The sequence below is a fragment of the Dermacentor albipictus genome, chromosome 6, assembly GCF_038994185.2.
Source record: "Dermacentor albipictus isolate Rhodes 1998 colony chromosome 6, USDA_Dalb.pri_finalv2, whole genome shotgun sequence".
NCBI classification, from domain to species: domain Eukaryota; kingdom Metazoa; phylum Arthropoda; class Arachnida; order Ixodida; family Ixodidae; genus Dermacentor; species Dermacentor albipictus.
The window spans coordinates 40,884,292-40,902,163 of record NC_091826.1 but is presented as its reverse complement, the minus strand read 5'-3'; the positions used below and the strand labels follow the sequence as shown (position 1 = coordinate 40,902,163).

The 17,872-nt window shown below is 45.7% G+C and overlaps 1 protein-coding gene and 1 long non-coding RNA gene across 3 annotated transcripts in view; one reads left to right on the top strand and one right to left on the bottom strand.

Moving 5' to 3' along the window:
- Nucleotides 1–17,872, top strand: part of LOC139061008 (uncharacterized) — a 122,724-nt gene that overhangs the window by 82,012 nt on the left and 22,840 nt on the right. Inside the window, exon 3 of one of the 2 annotated variants that reach the window (XR_011515135.1) lies at nucleotides 12,443–12,573. The exons of the other annotated variant lie outside the window; for it this stretch is intronic. This is a non-coding gene — a long non-coding RNA (uncharacterized lncRNA). Of the gene's footprint in view, nucleotides 1–12,442; nucleotides 12,574–17,872 lie in introns of those variants that run through there. 2 annotated transcript variants of the gene reach the window in all.
- On the bottom strand, nucleotides 5,194–17,055 carry LOC139061005 (uncharacterized). Its single transcript, XM_070540387.1, has 6 exons — nucleotides 16,873–17,055; nucleotides 12,469–12,614; nucleotides 10,385–10,462; nucleotides 8,507–8,545; nucleotides 7,737–7,787; nucleotides 5,194–5,484 (listed from the first exon to the last, which is right to left on the bottom strand). Exons 1-6 carry the CDS (start codon nucleotides 17,027–17,029, stop codon nucleotides 5,455–5,457), a joined length of 501 nt encoding a protein of 166 aa, XP_070396488.1. The 5' UTR covers nucleotides 17,030–17,055; the 3' UTR covers nucleotides 5,194–5,454.

Below are 17,872 nucleotides of genomic sequence, written 5' to 3'. Positions count from 1 at the left end.
GATAGCACATTCGTAGGTAGCAGTATGAAGTAAGGATAGTAGTTTTCTCGGACGTATAAACTTGTGAACATTCACCTACTAGCTAAATTAACAATGATAGAATATTAATCGTGACTCAACGATGACACAGAAAGAAATATACATACGGAGACAGCGCTGTCCTTGTCTGTCTGCTTCTTTCTACGTCCGTGTTCAATCATACTTACACACTCTATCATGGATTCAAACCAACTGGCCAGTCAGCGTGTGTTAACTAAATTAAGCAGCGCAGTGTCACGCGCGCATAGGTAAACATGAACACACATCGCTCGATGACAGCGGAAAGTGTCTGTCAAAGCGCTGGAGCTAGGAATCACGGTAGCAGCCGCGAGCCAATTGACCTACTTGCATCTGTAGCTTGAACGCGTACGAAATGTCGAAAGCTCAACGCATACGAAGCTACCGGTACTACGCGCAATCTGCAAACATCGCAGATCGCTTTGAAGATGAGGCCCGCGCCGGCGCGCACTTTAGCCACGTCGGAGACCACTTTCAAGACACGCGAGCGCCGGCAACACGTCCCTACGGCGTCCGCCAAAGGCGTCTACTGCGGCGTCCGCAATTCGCGTGGCCAACGCCGTAGGAGACGCGGCGGTTGTCTCCACTCTGTACGGAGCGGCGGGCGACGAGGACATCGAGGCATCGTAGCATCCGCCGGAGAAGAACGCCCCTCCTCCATCGCCTTACACCACTGCCTCGCATGCCATAGGAGAGGGCACGCATCCGGGCCGCGTTCCTCGCTCGCGCACGCGAGAATGAACCGCGTTCGCCGGCTCACCCTCACACGCTTTCACTCATACAGAACCTGCCAACGGCGACGGCAGAAATGCGCCTCGAGTGTCCATATAGTTGCTATCGCACTAAAACAATGTTCCCAATAGCGGTTCAGAAGTTGTCACGCTTGGAATGTTTTGTCTGTCCAAATAATAAGCCGCCGTTTCACCCGAAAGGCGAAGCATCGATTACGATAGAAAATTAGTAGACAGCTATAACAACAGACGATAGTAGTTTTATCGGCCGTATAAGCTTGGTAACATTTTCTTACTAACTACATTAACATGCACGGCGTAACGTGCGCACAAGCAATCATGAGCGCATCTCACTCGACTACCGCGGAAACTCGCAGTCAAAACGCGGGAGTGAGGAATCGCGGAAGCTGCCGCGAGCGAATCGAGCGTCATGCTGCCTGTCGCTTCAACGCGAACTAAGCGTCGAGAACAAAGCGCACGCGAAACATGGAGCCTTCCGTGCACCTAGACTCTGTACTCACCGCGGTTCGCTTTCCACGTAAGGGCCGCGTGGTCACGCCATACGCAGAAGCCGCCGAAGTATAACGCCCCCTCCCCGCATCCCTTCCCGCCTCCCGGCGCCTTGCGCGTGACCGAAGATCGCTTTCAAGATAGGGCCCGCGCGGCCGCGCCATAAGCAGCTGCAGCGGGAGTAGACGCCGCCCCTCCCCCCAACCTACCTCCCCTGCCCCCGGTACCTTGCGCGCAACAGTGGACAGCGCGCTTCCTCCCAGCATCCCTCCCTTGCGCGCGGGAAACAGCCGCCATCGTAGGCTCACACTGACGAAACGAAGAAAGAATGAACTGAAGAAAGACAGAACCAACCAAAGAACAAAGAAAGAAAGAAGGAAAAAAGAGAGAAAAAAGGACGGAAACAATGAGAGAACGGATTAGAGAATCAATAGGTAGTGCTTTAGGTGCTTCCATGTGTCGCTGAGGAGGTCGACCTACAGCGCCATACGTTTACTTCACACTGCGGCTCGTTTTGTCTTGCAGGAAGGCTGACTCCTCCGATCGCATAACTTCATGTATCACCACGTGTCAAGCAGGCTTTCGCCTTCAGCTGTTACGGGTGTGTGACGTGCTGCCGAACTTTTATCATCAGGCAAGGAATTAGTTTAGTTGCCGGTACACATTATAACATGAATTCGTTTTTCCTGCTTCTGCCACTTTATGACAATGATGTTTATTTGACCTTATTCCTCCCTTACCGCTGTAGTTGGCCTCACATAAGTAAAGTGTTCACGAAAAGAAAAAATGCATGTTGCATGCATCAGGGCAGTTTCTTCAGACAATTTGGAATTGTAATAGGGTTTATTGCTTAAAAGGCCCCTCACCAGGGCATATAGCAAATTTCGTTTGTAAGCGGAAGTTATGGGCCCTCTAGAGCTGTTAAGCGGCAAAAAAAATTTCGTATTAGTTCCATAATAGCAGCGATAGCAACATTTGAAGTGGCGCCAACCCATCATTTCAGAAGGCGAGCGTCACCGCCAGCATAGACACTCTTTCCACTGGCCCCGTCTAGCCCCGGCAAGCGAAATTCCTTCCCTGCGTCCTCCCGTACCAGAACCGGAGTATCCCGTGACGCATTCGACACAGTGCCCGCCTTCTTTTAGAGCGCAGCTCTTTGGCGTCCGTTCCTGGGTTTCGCGTCGTCGTCGTCGTCGTCGTCGTCGGCCTCGTAACCAGCTCCGCCCCCCTTTCATCCCCCCAGCGCTAGCAGCGACCGACTGATACCGCTGGATGCCGCTGACGCCGCTAGAGAGTGAAGATAACGTGACTGCATAGAACGCCGTCGCCGCCATGCAGAAAGAGGAGGAAAGGGTCCCCCCCCCCCTGGTTCTTAGCGCTGCGGAAGCGAGGGTATCATATTGTTTGTGTCGGCATCGGCGGCGTTGTCCCTGAAACCAACTCCGCAGCTGGGGTTGACTCACTATCGGCGTCAGCGGCATCAGTCAGTCGCTGCTATCTCTTCCCTCCTCCCTTTATCGTGTTGTCCGCTTGCTGCACGCGCTTCAGCCCCCATCGTTTGCCGCTGGGTGTACACGCCGCCCCCTTCCCACCTCTTCCTGCGAGTTTCCGGTTGTCAAAGCGCCGGCTCGAACTTTGAAGTTGGCGAACTGTGCGCCGCAAAGTTGCCCAACGGCTTGCTGGTAGTAGCTGCCTACTTCGCCCCTACCGCACTCACGAAAGACGTCGTGCACCTCCTGCAGCTCGCATTAACCGTCCATCGATCCACACCGATGTTAGTAGTGGGGGACTTTAATGTTGACATAAAGACAAACAGCAATTTCCTAACACTTATGCGGGAGAACATCCCGTTCCTCTCGCTCGTAACGCGTCCCACGGCTGTGACAACCTCGCGAGGCACTTGTATAGATCTCGTCTTTGAGAATCAAGCATTGGTGTACCAAGTCGAACATATATCAGTATATTTCTCCGACCACAAAGCTTCCTTCATGACTGTCAAGAACTGTTAGTGGAGTCTTTGTTAAAGGAATACGTGTGAAAAATAAAAAAAAATTCTGTGATAGCGCATACATGTGTTGCTCGATTTCTTTGCCTCAATCTATCGAAAAGGTGAAACAGCTTATTTGCTGCGCTCAAATTTCGCATTAGGAAGTAACGTAATCGTCGGTAATTTTTTTTTCTCTTGTTTGCTCTCGCTTTTTTTTTATTGCTGAGTGGCGCACATCCGGTGACGGTCTCACGCGCGAGCTGTAGCCTTTCTCTCGTTTCGCTCCCCCGACGGTTTTGCGCGCTCTGCACGAGAACACCTGATCAGTGCCACAATCACGAGCAACGAGTCAGGCGTGAGAGGACGAAAGAGCGCGATCGCGACGCTGGAACATGGTAGAAAGTGAGACACTTTCGTTCTCTGCGCGCGCGACATCACGACGTCATCACAACGTGGGAACAACCAGACGAAATGAAAGTACATCGTTCTTGCTACGGTACGGAGAAAAGCAAACACACACAGACATTTGGTTTCTTCGTTTCATTACTTCTCCACACTTTAATTCGTCTACTGATGCAACAGATTAACACAAATAACTGAGCATGCCTTGAATAATTCTCGAAGTCACGTGTCACCACATGGGCGACGTCATAGCACAGCTGCCATCTACGTAAGCACAGTTGCACGATATACGTCGACTCTACGGCTGGGAGCGCGGCGCCCGCGAAGGGAAGGGAACACGGCGTTTGGCTTGAAATTTTAACGCGAAAGCCTTTAATGGCTCATACTCGGGGCGTCCGTCCGTCCGTCTGTCCGTGCCCTGGAACGGTGCCAGCTGTGGCATGTCCCCCCTCACACTCTCTCGGCAATCACGTGATGGCACAGCGGCGCATAGAAACAGTTGCCGGAGCTGTGGCCTCTTCGCCTTACCCTCTTTCAGCAACCACGTGATGGCACAGTGGCACGCGCGGCAACGCCCCTTCGTCAGACGTCTCGTTGCAGCAGGCGAGTTAGTCGGATGTCTCCCGAGCGGCCCGGTGATGATTCCACGGCAAGCGGTTCGGAGAAGCGCCCCAAGAATGTGCATCTCCCCGATACCAAACGCCATAAGAAGAATGAGCGAATGCGCAGGTGGCGGGCTAACATAACTAGCATAAAAAAAGGCATGGCATAGTGAGTCGAATGAGCACAGGCTTTCGCGGAACACACTTTGGAATTTACAAAGTGTCCATGAATTTTTTAGCTTTTTCCGCGGCGCCTAGGGATGTAATGCTCAGGAGACACGCCCGTTAGCGCGCATTGTATGCGCTGCGCTTGTCAGCTCAAAACGGCCACACCTGGTCAGGGGCCCTTTTAGAGATCTGCACAGCTAATTCCGCTCTTTTCAGTGCACTTTATCTGAGGACTGGTCTGCCAGAATATAACATGCGCGCAACACTTGTTTATTTTAATCGCGGCCTTCCTTCATCAGAAAAAAGTATCCGAAAACTTCATCGGAAGTTGAACATGCAGGCTTTAAAATTTCGGTATAGCAAAGTGCACCCATGGACTAAACGTTGTATAAACAGGGATAAACTGTCTCAGACAGGATGGCTGGTGTTTCGATAAATGGACCTATATTTGTCAAAGGGCACCTTGTCATCCTTGGCGTGCTAGATTCGGGTGGTTAGTGGGATGCCTTTGACAAAGATAGGCCCATCTGTTCCAACGTTGGCCAGTCTGTCTGAGGCATTTTACGCATGCTTATATTGCTTTAATGTCACAGAGTATTTCCATATGTGGCCCCCATTTTTGTTATAGGCAAGCAATTTATGGCATCGCATTCGCACTGAATTGTTAACCGCACAAACTTGTATTTACGCGGTGTGTTTTCGTTATCTCAGGGAGGGAAACAAGTGCCTGCGAAAGTAGCGAAACATTTGTTTATTGAAGCACTTGAAAACACCAGAAAAAAAATGACGCTAATGGTGCCGTGTCGAAGTGCCCTTCCCATTATACCGTTGCCTTGGTATTTAAATGAGTATTTCTCTGTGCTTTATTCTTTTCTTTCTTTTTTTGTGAACTTCTTCAGTCGGCCTCAATATCCTGCTTACAGAGCTCTCTTTGTTGACTGATTGCTGGTGAATGGTGCAGCTTGAATTCAACACAGCCCGTCACGTTTGAAGCAGCTCACGTCAGGAAGCGTGCTTTCAGGCAATCCTGAAATGTTAAAAATAATGTTGTGCAAAGGCCTCACGGTAGGAGCAATAAATGCGCTGCTTTGGGGGCCAGTTCTGCAGAGGTATTAATTATATATATTCTTGGCAGAGCGTCTCAGGCCACCATTACTCCTACGTGAGTGCCACAAAATGAAGAAAGCCATGCTGTAGAGCGTCATTGATTGAGGAAATTAGTTTATTCAGGCATGTCGCGATGCTTCGATGTTGCATCAGCCAGTATCGGTTTTACCCTGTTTTCTTCAAAGCCGTATACACTGTTTTTGAGTCTATACAATCGGGATATATCTGACAAGGCCATGAAAGTTAACTGCTTTTGGCTTAGCCTGATATGTAACAATTCGGCTAAATGAAGTTGACTACTCGAAACGTTCTGTAGATCTCACGACAAGGACACCACAACGGGATACACACAAAACTAAATTTCGCTCTATCGATAAACCTAATATTCCCGATAGCAACAGTTTTGTTTTCCAAGTGAAGATTTGCATACGCTTTTTCTCAAGTTGTGTTGCACAAGGAGACAATAAAGGTGCGTAATATTGCATTCCCTTACAAGTTACTACCTATAGTGAAGGAACTCTTATAAGAAATGTCACACTTTCGGCGCTGCAGTAATTAGGAAAAGAAGAGAGATGACCCTTGGACACAGATTTTATGACCCTTCATCCCTGGTGTACTCTTGAAAGAAAACTGCTTTGAGCTTATGCTTCTCAAGGCCAGTTAATTCCAACAGAGTCCTTTGCACCGTGGTTAAAGCCTTCCATGTGTTAACAGTTGATTTCGAAATCAAATTCTCAATAAACCCATTAATTTACTTGCTGCAATACATATACTACAATGACATTGTGATGCGTTTTCGCGTATCCTCAGCTCCACAAGACCACCTATTATTTCATGAACTTTGGTCTCATGTAAGAGTAATATGTCGAAAACGGTAACACTGGCACAATCTAACCTTCACTCTCTATGTGACGCTAGTTTCTCTCCTGAAGCATATGATTAACAGGATATTTTCAGTGATATAGGGGTGATGCCCCCCTATGCCAGCAGTGTATCTCAAGCCGTGAATAAACAGAACAACTCGTGTCTCAAATAAGACAACAAAAGCGCCACACTGTCGCAAATCGACAAGCTAGCACTTTGAATAGCTTCTTCCTTCGTCCAGCAACTTTGAATTCACACTACTGGCGCAACGGTTACATCCACCAATGATCAACCCCAGTATGTCCGTTCCATGATGAAAAACAAATGCCACATGACATCTTAGTTTTGTGCCTTACTGTATGAAGTAGGGACAGAGCAACTCACCAGAATTTAACTGTTTTTCTTTGTACTCTCGGGATTTGTTATATCACTTTGATTACCAATGAAACTCTCCCACTTCGTAGCTTCTACGGGTTGATTCATGAGCGCACTTACAAAATGCCCTTACAAATTACTTTCAGTTCTTCGCAACGCTCCTAAGTTTGCAAAAATAACGGTGCCTCTTCGTGAGTCTACATGGCGTCTCGCGACGGCCTACTGATACGTGCACTCAATTTCCCCTACGTATAGATACGCTTGAATGTGTGGGGTTATTTTTTTTTTGTGCGTAAGTTCTTAAGCAGCATATCTTCACAAATTTGCGCATCTTCTATTTTTATAAATTGAAACGGAGTTGATTATCACATAGAAGAGTGCGTCGAAAACCAGCCAGTAGGATTTAATTTCTATCAGCGCACAACTCTCTATGACAAGTCTAGCCAGCGAACCAAGTAGGCGGACTCGCATTCCCGCAGAAGAGTGTTTCGCGACAACGTCATCGGTCGCCATCAATACGGATAGTGGTCAGAGCCCCCCCCCCCCATATGACTCTAATATGCACGTGATGCGTGGTCTCACCTTAGAGCATTGTGATGTTTCACGCGACCCATTAAAAGGTGCTCTGACGGGTCTGACCTTTACTACACATTCCTGTTTTTTTTCTGAAGTAATTCGTCGGTTTCTCTTTCTTTTTATTTTGGAATAGCACGTTTTTGTATTAGCATGTTACCTCCTCCTTTTTTTTTCACCTTATTGTGGTCAATGCTTCAGTTTTCTTTCTTTTTTTACGGGCATTGCAAAGTGCATGCACCAACTCACACGGCTGGCATGAGTTCGCAAATTTTAATTGCTCTAATAGCCCATATATAGCGTGGGAATAAGTAACATGATCGAAAATATACATCAACAATATAGGGTAGTGATACGTACAATGGCGGCGGCGACTTTCCTTATTTGCTCCATCGGTAATCGCGTTTCTTTCTGTATAAGAAATAGAGATATTGGGATACTTATTATTTGAGCGATAATATAAATCGATATATTATAAGTACGCTAATTCACGTTTGCATAGGTACACAAGTTTGGCAGTGTGCAGCTCAAGTGGTGGCTGTAATACACCATTTGTGGCGTCGTACCATGGACACTGCGATCATATAACACATGAATGCGAGACATTGAGCTCGTTGGTACTCCCCGTCCTTATACCATGCCGTTTATTTCACAATCATAAAAACTATATGAAGATAATTATTTCTGCTACTTGGCAGCATCTTATTTCACCTTTCCACATAGTTTGCTCGGGATATAATTTCCGATCATCATTTCGAATTAGTCATGCTATTTTTAGTCAATCGGCTATAGCGCGTACGAGCCATATTTTTGCTGGTAACAACAATAAGCTGTGCAACACTGCAAGAATTAAGCCAGATTATAATGCTAGGACCAAGCCATGATCATAATATATGTACAAAACCATCTTGCGCTGCCTCATTGACCGTATTTGAGCGATTCAAAGTGACTGGTAGGGCCAATATGCCATGAGCCTTTTTCAGGTTTTCAGAACTCGTTTTGCACAGTGAAGTTACAATATCCCTCATTTTTTCGATATCTGAAGTGGTTGAGCTTTATCACTGAAGCAACACCAGTATGCAGTTCAAATCAACACTGCAGATGCTGCAATGTTAAATCTATAGTCTTACCTGGAAAAGAATTAGTCTCCTGAAGAAGCAATTCGCTGCCTGTTAAAGAAAGCAATCAATATGGTTAGAACAGGTTTTACAAAATGCGAGGAATCAAACACATACACGTTAATTCTCGAAACTTACTCGTTATAAGAAGGGAAGAACCGAGTAGTGTAGTGCACTTGAGAATATCAGAAGCAACGTTGTCCGTATGACACATTGCACATAGTTACACAGAAATACAAAACAGTGAGGGGGACAATATGCATACGGTAGCCACAATGTCAGAAAGATCAACACGGAGACAAGTGAAAGGCCGTTTCACGTATCAAAAATGCGAGAATGGTAGGGACTCGAACCTTTTTTTATCCACAGCCACAAGTAGTTTTGGCATTTGAATTTCTAATTACAAAATAAGCGCCTTCAACATCATCCTTACAATCAACATCAGCACCAACTAGATACTGAAAGCTCATCGTATCAACAACAAGGCGAACACCATTCTTAGTAATAACCATATTATCATCTTTTACTTCATTATGAAAAGCAAAAGTATATTGAAATCCAGAACAACCTCCAGCTGTGATATATACTCTAAGGCTAAGAGAATTATCACCCTCTTCTTCAATCAACTCTTTGACTTTTAAAGAAGCAGCCTCTGTAAAGTTTATTGGCTCAACACTGAAATTCTACACTCATAAAATTACCTCACTACAAGAAAAAGTTCAACCCTACCACCTCTATCAATATTATGCTAAATACGCCAAGAAATAGTGCAAATAAACAGATGGACGGAAGGAGGGCGGAACACATTCTCCGCTTACATCCACAGCAGGCTGCTGTCCCAATGTGCCAGTATATTACTGATTGATTTCTCGAGTGCCATCGGGAATGATACTAGGATGAACCACCGCTGTGGGTCAGGGGCTATGGAGTTGCGCTGCTGTTGTACGAGGACGCGGGTTCGACTTCGTCCTCAGCGACCGCATTCCCACGGGGGCTTAATGCGAAAATGCTCGTACACCGCATATTAGGATTACGGTGCAGCAATTAAGTATTTTCCCCCAAAGCGACCTCTTTCTTCGAAATCTGTAGACAGCCCGTTACCTCGTTTCTTTTGTATCTGTAGATACGGCTGATTCGCCAGTCTTTCCCATCTCATGTATTTCTCTCTCTCTCAGTGTAAGTAGACTGTTATTCTTCGAAATCATCCGGCGTAATGTCTTTTTATTTACAGTGTACTTTTGTTCTTGATGTAACCTTACGTGGGCCGAAAGAACTCAAGTGAAATAGTCAAGTGCTTACAGCCTAGTGCTCAGCCACCAATCTGTCCACCAGAGCATCTCGAGCTGTGTTACCACCGGCGTGTCGCCAGACGCTGAAGAACGCAGCATGGCGAAGGAAGGCAATTAACTGGCTCAGAATTATGTTCCTGGTTACTCCGGTTCTTTCAGGGACCACTAGGTCTTGAAATCTCGCGCGTACAAAACATTTCTTTTGTAGGCTGTGAAGCAACTCGCTTCCCTCCACGCCGAACTGCGCGAACAACCATATGAAGCGTCCCACATCACCGATTTCAACAAATAAGGCAGGAATCGGACAAACTAATCGCTCAGTCTTTAATATCTGCGCCTGGGCATGGCTGTCAATGTGGTGCTCTAAAGTCAAACCCAGATATATCGAATCTGAAGCGTATCACAAGAAAAGTCCGATATAAAAATTTCGAAAATAAGAAAAAATTCTACAGAAATTTTTAAGGTGATTCTGCAGTTGGCCCATGCACACAATAATTCGTTATATGTGGGTTCGATATATCTGGGTTCGACTTATTAAGGGACTACACAAATCGCTATAGTTTCGGAATTTGTTCAACACAGCACACATTTTAGCCGTTACCTTGCGTCGCTGTTTTTGGCTCTTAGCAGAGAATACCATGTTAACGCAGTCGAGTGCGCTGGGAATCCCAGCAATGAACTGCAACAGAAAGACCCAATTTAAAGAAGGTAGCAATGCAAAAAATCTAGTTGTTGCTGGCAACCACCCAAGATAGAGCTATGTCGAACACCTTGTTCAATGATCTAAGAAAACAAGTACCCCCGCGAGCATAGCTTCCTCCGAGCATGTCATATTTTTCAAAGACTGAACAATGCGATGAATAAAGCCTTCAATGGGGAGAGCTTGACGCGAATGAGGGCCGGAACATGTGCAAGGTACACGACGCACATACGATTTGACAGTCATGTGTGTGCTTGGAGGTGGTGGCTCCTCAAACTGATTGCCGGAAGAAAGTTCGATAACCTAATCAAATATCTTTCCGATAGCCTTTCTAGAAAGTCCTAATCTAGCGCACTGAGGATGCATCCGTCGAGAGAGAAGCTGCTCAAGAGCAGGACCAGGCCTCTAGTCGGCGAGAAAAGCCACACTTCTTTTATATTATGTTAGTTATTATTTTACTTCGCTGCCAAGTTATGCCATAGGTTTTGTTTTTCCTTTCTTGTCGAAAGAATAAATGTCTATTGTTTACGAAACATGGCACACATTTCCCTTTCATACGCCGTGCATAAATTGGCGGACATAGCCGAGAGGCTCGGCCTTCCGGCTTCAATGTGGGAGCGGCCTGCTTTGTGAAGGCCCACAATCTGCCGGACTTCAATGAAGTTTTACCATACCATACTCGAACAACGAATCGCGCAATGAAACTGTGGCCGTAATCAAGAATCACTAATTTTAAATTTGAAATGCTTAAACGAACATGTTACAACTGCGTCAATAAAAACGGCCAGTGCAAATGACGTGCTCAGTACTGAGAAAAAAATCTTGAGGCATACACAAGTTTCGAGGTATTTCTCCGTAAAATCTGCTATCGAATGTCGTTCTACTTAACTATGTATTGCAGTGCGTAAGTGAAGCATCCTGGTGCGATATTCAGTAGAATGATGAATGCGATATTGCAGTACCCTTTATCATCATCATCATGATTTTTATTTTCACCACTGAATACAAAGTGAACACGGAAAGCCGGAAAAAAAAGCCGAAATTTCTTCGGCTTTTCGACAATGCTCCGGTCTCCCAGACAGGCACTGTAGCGGCTTGTGTGCAATACAATCACGCATAAAGTGTGGATGTAACAGCATTTTAAACACAAAATATCCAGATACTTTCATGTTATGGAAACTAGTTATAATACAGTTGTGTAAGATAAATCCCAGCACACAATTACACTGTTATGTTCGATATTATTTAACACAGACTCAATCTCACATATCACAATAGAAAAGCAACATACATACATACATACATACATACATACATACATACATACATACATACATACATACATACATACATACATACATACATACATACATACATACATACATACATACATACATGCATGCATGCATGTACACACACACACACACACACACACATATATATGTATATATATATACATACACATACACACATGATAGCGTAAGTCATTTCTGTACAGCAAACTTTTCGTAACAGCGTTATGAAAAGCGTCTCTCGTAAGCAAGGATAGCAAGAAGTTAACGCTGTTACGCAAAGTTTGCTGTATAGAAATGACTTACACTGTCATGTCCTACCCAGTTTTGATTTCGCTGTGGTACTGAATAAAAAACAAAAAAAGTGGGACATCATTTCACCGCGCAGATGCATCAATAACGCACCCCTTTTCTGTAGAGCATCTTAAGTCTTAAAAGGCGCAAAGTCAATATGTCGAACTGCGAGTTTGTTTTCAACAACCGCCACTGAGAATTATTCTTAAAAATCTTACGAAGCAATATTAATGTTTGGTTTGTGACTGCGAACCGAATAAACCTACTTTCGACCTAATCCGTTTTCTTTCTACCAACTCTCGCTGCTCCAAGAAGAGACAGAATGCCCTGCCTTGCCCTTCTATATATTTTTTCTTTAACACTTATACTCTAGAACGATGAACCGACTACGGAGCTTGCCTGGCGGATGTAGTGCAGCTGTAGGCCTTCAGCTTTCCTCACGCAGATTGTGGCCGTGTCCAAGTGTTCGTGGAGATTCTCCCGCATATCGGGTTCTGGCACCAGGAAATCCGCAAATAGGCGGATTACGCTCATGATGTTCCTCACTGCAGAAGATTTTTATACAATATATTCAATTTGAAATAGCACAACAGTTTCAAAAACCAAAACGGAAAATTCACCGTTCATCACAATACTCCCTAATGCGAAATTTGAGTGCAGCTCTATACGTGTTTTGACGATGATGATGATGATTATGATGGTGATGATGATGATGATTTGAGTTTATAGGCGCAAGGGCCAGAAGTGGCCAAAGAACGCAAAGACTGCGGTAATAGACTGCCGTTGCTAAATGAATAGTTACTATCGAGACGTGGATGAAACATGCCTGTATAGAGGCCTAAAAATATTCGTTAGAAGGTGCGCAAATATATTCGTAATAGAACAAGACATTGATACATGTCAAATGCTATGGCAAAACGATGTAAAACAAAGAGATGATGTACTAAAATATGTCGCTACAAGTAGCACTACTGCCCCACCAAGGCCCTTAAGCACAAGGGCCTTGGTGCCGCGTGGCTTGCAGAAAGTACTACAATATTAGTGTCGCGCGTACGATCAGTTTACAAAGCAATCACAAGCCATGACGATCGGAACATGCGTGAACCAGAACAAACCAAGCAAACCGAAGAAGCTCGAGCGAGAGCTGATGCGAGTAGACGATGGTACGAAAGGAGCGGTCTGGCTGAGACCAGATGATCATCATCATCAGCAGCAGCAGCAGCAGCAGCAGCCTGGTTACGCCCACTGCAGGGCAAAGGCCTCTCCCATACTTCTCCAACAACCCCGGTCATGTACTAGTTGTGGCCATGCCGTCCCTGCAAACTTCTTAATCTCATCCGCCCACCTAACTTTCTGCCGCCCCCTGCTACGCTTTCCTTCCCCTGGGATTTATTACGTAACCCTTAATGACCATCGGTTATCTTCCCTCCTCATTACATGTCCTGCCCATGCCCATTTCTTGAGACCAGATGCGAGTAGGCATCGAGAGGTCGGGCGCGACAGCATGACACCAGTTTCCCGCGCGCACGTCACTGAAGAGGCCGTTCTCATTGGTCTTCGCCGTTCGCGGCTCGCATCTTTCATCTCCCACTATGCGTTCGCCCTTTCATCTTTCGCTGTCCTCGTTCGCTTGGCTACGCCGCCGACGCCAACGTTCGCCGCAGGAACGGGAGCCTGAGAGCTGTGCTCTAAAGGTATCCGTGAACGTAAGGTCAGTGCAAATTGTCGCATACGTTGTTAGGTTTTCAATAAAGTACAGCTGACAAGGATAAGGATAGGTAAATGTCATCACTATGCAGGAAAGCTAGCTGAGAAGTGCAAGATCTACTTCGCCACAATACTGCAACAAACGGTAGGAGCTTGTACAGTGGGCGGATTTTTATAACACGCACGACAAATGATACATCAAAACACGAAACATGAAATATTGCATAGTTAATTCCAATATGGCGCAACAAATGGTCACTGCGACAACCATCGCAGGTCGGTAGTGAAATTACGGCCTCTTTTCGTGTTTTATTGTGTTCGTCTTATGACACGAGTTAAAAGGATAGGTACCTATTTATACCACGTAACTGTCGTAACAAATTCATTTCACCTCCTAGGAGCTCTAGGCCCATGATTATTTTTTTGCCGCATGTCTGTAATGCACTGCATTTGATAGTGCCATTGTTTACATTTACGTATCCAGAAAAGCATTTATTTAGTACCATCAATGCCCCCAATCGGAGGTCCCAACAATAACGCCTTATAATTATTTTCACAAGAAACGTCAAACTGTGTAGTCGAACCGGTAAATTTGTCTGCTAGCTGAGGACCCGCATCGATTGTGGACCTCTCGCTTTACGCTAAATGCTTACCTGAAGTTTACTGAAACAAAGTGCTGAAAAAATATACACGTACGCGTATTTCTGCCTGCATAATTTTTTTGTGATGACTGCAGCCAAAGGTTTCATGATTTTGTTCGCAAATCGAATGAAACTCAGTGCTAGAAGACTTGGTAAAGTGCACACACAATGGGCAAAATATACAAAACTTTAACATGATTACTTCTTCAGCGCTTCATGAATATTGTATCCCAGCAGAAATCTGTACTCAGTCGATGAGTTGAAATGTTTGCCTAAGGAAATAGTTTGGTAGAAATAAAACTATCCGATACTGATTCTCAGGCTGCAGAAGTGATAACAACGCATAATTCTAGCCGAGCGAGTGTGTAACAATATCTCGAGTAACTTAATATCATTTCGAGTAATTGAGAGGGTTTCGAGGTCTGGTTGAAGTCGTTCCAGACACTGCTTAGCGGTAAGGTGAGCTTGTTAACTACGTTTATCAGTACCTTTTTTGTTCTTGTTGTTTGTCTTCGAATTCTTTAAGGTTTTGTGCATAGAATAAAATGTTAATAAATTTCGTTTTCAAATTCTCATGGCCTGGACAACCTACTTGGAAAACGTCCCACAATTTTCGGTCGTAGAATCTTCCTCGCTGCCTTGACGTCAGTACGCTAGCATCCACTTACACGCTACGTCTTGACTAGTTTTAAAAGCAGTTTACAGAATCCTTCGAGCAAGTGTCAGCATGACGGCTATTCTCCATGGCGCCTGTGACTAATGCGAATGATGACCGGCATTGGTATACATAAATAAAGACGGAATCGCGCGCGTTCCCAGTCACATAAGTTAAACGCCCCCTACATGAGATGCGACCGATTTCGGACTACTATTTCGCAAGTCACCTTCACCGCTCGAAAGTCTACGAAATGAAACATAGTATCCTCAGGTTGCGTTCGCGCTCGGCAAATCTAAAGGCCGCATTGCGTTTGCCTTAATTATAACGAATGATCGTGTCCGAGCTCTTATCAGTCAGGCCATCTGGTTACATCACCTACTGCTTATACAAGGCTCCTGAAGAGGTGTTTGCTTTCTGTGAAGCAAGCCTAGGTTGCTCTACAAATGTAGCAAAGCTCATGACGAAGGCGCAATTCGAACTCCAATTAGCAGCCTATTAAGAGGTCGTACGGGCACAGTTACACAGCACCTGTAAATTCGAGAAAAACCACACTGTTTCTAATGCAAGACGTGGCATATGTATTGTAGCTAACATAGATACATTAGCTTCATTTACATGAACTTCAGGCGAGCGGGTACAGTCATTAGTTCATCTCGACTCGACCTCTTTCACATGCACCTTGCTACAGAGTTTGGGCAACTCAACGCACTCATTTCAAGCTGATTGGTAGAACTCGCGTTGACGCAGGCTCGACCCGACGGGTTACCATTCGGGCTCACGTAGACCTAGGTAGCGTCGAAATGCACTTCTTTGAAACAGGTTCAGCAAGGAAACATAAGTATCCAGCTTTTGGTAAAAAAATGGCTGTGGCTTAGCTAAGGTTAAGCCTAGCATGCGAAGCATAATAGCCTTTATTTTAACGCGACAGCGTTAAGGAGCTCGTGTCGCAGAAAAGCCGGTGTCGTCGGCGTCGGCTCAGGCGTGCGGCGCTTGCTCAGGCGCACATTTCGTTGTCGCGCAGAACGCTGTGTTGCTCGACGCTCACCGCGTCCGATGCGGGGCGCGTAGTTGCTGCGCCGTAGCAAAGCCACCTAGAAACAGTCTCTGTAACACGCCGCAACCTTCGCTTCTCATTCCAACGAGCAGCTCTGTCTCCAGGAGGCATCTCACCTCGTGAGTGTCTAGCAGAGGCAAGCGCAGCTGCTTATATACCGCCGCGACGCCGCGAGCGATGGCGCGAGTTGGAGCCCCGTTTCTCCTCTGTCGTGACGTCACGGTGTCACGTGGTCAGCCTTGAAGGCGACGCCGCGAGTGACGGCGCGAGTTGGAGCCCCGTTTCTCCTCTGTCGTGACGTCACGGTGTCACGTGGTATTGAAGGCGATACTGCCGCGCTTGAGGAGCTGGGTTGAGCTCTAGTAATATGCTTCGCATTATACTCACTATGATTACCTGTGCAAGGAGTTGTATACAGCATTGCCATAGGCTCCACGTTCACTCTGCCTTCAAGAGAGATCGCCTGTGAACTTTTGTGTCCGATAGTGCAACGTGGTATGCTATAAATTTCAGTGTACCATTACTAACCAGGCGCTGTAGATTGCAGCATAAGTTTTTAGTAAGCGTATGCGCATGCAATATTTGATAAATATATACCTACACTAGGCGTCAAATCAACCACTTTTCTATTTCGCGAGAACTAAAAGACATTTAAGACAGCAGCCGTTCTGCTAGAGCAACCGAATGGCGGCATAGGAAAGGACGTCACAATGTCTGCGGAAATATCATGTGAGGTCGCTCACCTACGTCAGCAGTTCTTTTTCGCCCTCTGCCCATGTCTTCATTTTCTTCGCCCTGTGCATAGGATGCAGCGAACAGCGTGCTGAAGCTCAGAGCCAGGACAATCGTGGACTTCATTCCTATTCTACTTGAGCTGCGTCGAGCACCCCCCATTCCCATGCGCTGCAAACCAACAACCCTGGCTACAACCGCTCTCTATGCTTAAATAGCTTCATACGCATATAGAACCAGACAGAAAGAGAATACGTGAGTGACAGCACCAATTTTCTTGCGTTTCTTTTGAAAAGTAGCAGAATAGCGCCTTTTCGCCGTTAGGGCTAGGAAACCCCTCGTCGTCTTCATTTTCGTCGTTCAAAACGGGTACGCTGCACAGCCTGTATAATGGTGCCCTTTGTGGAGAATTCTATGGCCGCATTTCCATCACTTCATTCGCGAACATACGGCGATTGAGAAAGAAATGTTTCGTCGCTGTGGTCTTTTTCGTCTTTGTACGCTTTTCGTTTCGCAAAAGTGACTTTTAAAGCAAGCGTACGCACACATACAACACCTACTTTCCTTTTTTCTCGTGGAAAAAAAAATTATAGTCACGTACTCCCGGCACACAGGATTGTTTTAACAGTCTCGGCAAATGCGGTGCAATGTCTAATAAGAAAAGGGCGTAAGTTGTACTGTTTATTTTCATATATTCGTGGCCCACAGATTTGCCAGCAGCTCTATTGCAAATGGACTGCAGACTTCACTGCGAGAAATGTTTAGTTCTTTCATTGCAGCACACAATACAGATTTCCGGCGGCATCATCCAGAGACCTTCATTTGCAGTGCCTAAGTAAACGTTTGCGAGCATAGCGATCCCAGGTCTCGGTCACCGGTTATGTTGCAAATAATGCACAAAATATTCGTTAGATTATTTTTTGGGGGGGAGGGGGCAGTTCTTTTCTCTTTCTTTTTTTATGGTTCGATGCTAGAGTGGAGTAGCCTGGGTTATAATGTACCATCGTCAAC

Excerpts from the sequence above, each read along its gene's own strand:
- LOC139061005 (XM_070540387.1), bottom strand. The coding sequence starts at position 17,029 with ATGGGAATGGGGGGTGCTCGACGCAGCTCAAGTAGAATAGGAATGAAG. Across the intron at positions 10,463-12,468 it reads AGCTGCACTACATCCGCCAG|TTCATTGCTGGGATTCCCAG; the intron begins GCAAGCTCCGTA and ends TTTCTGTTGCAG. Across the intron at positions 7,788-8,506 it reads GGAGACTAATTCTTTTCCAG|AAAGAAACGCGATTACCGAT; the intron begins GTAAGACTATAG and ends TTTCTTATACAG.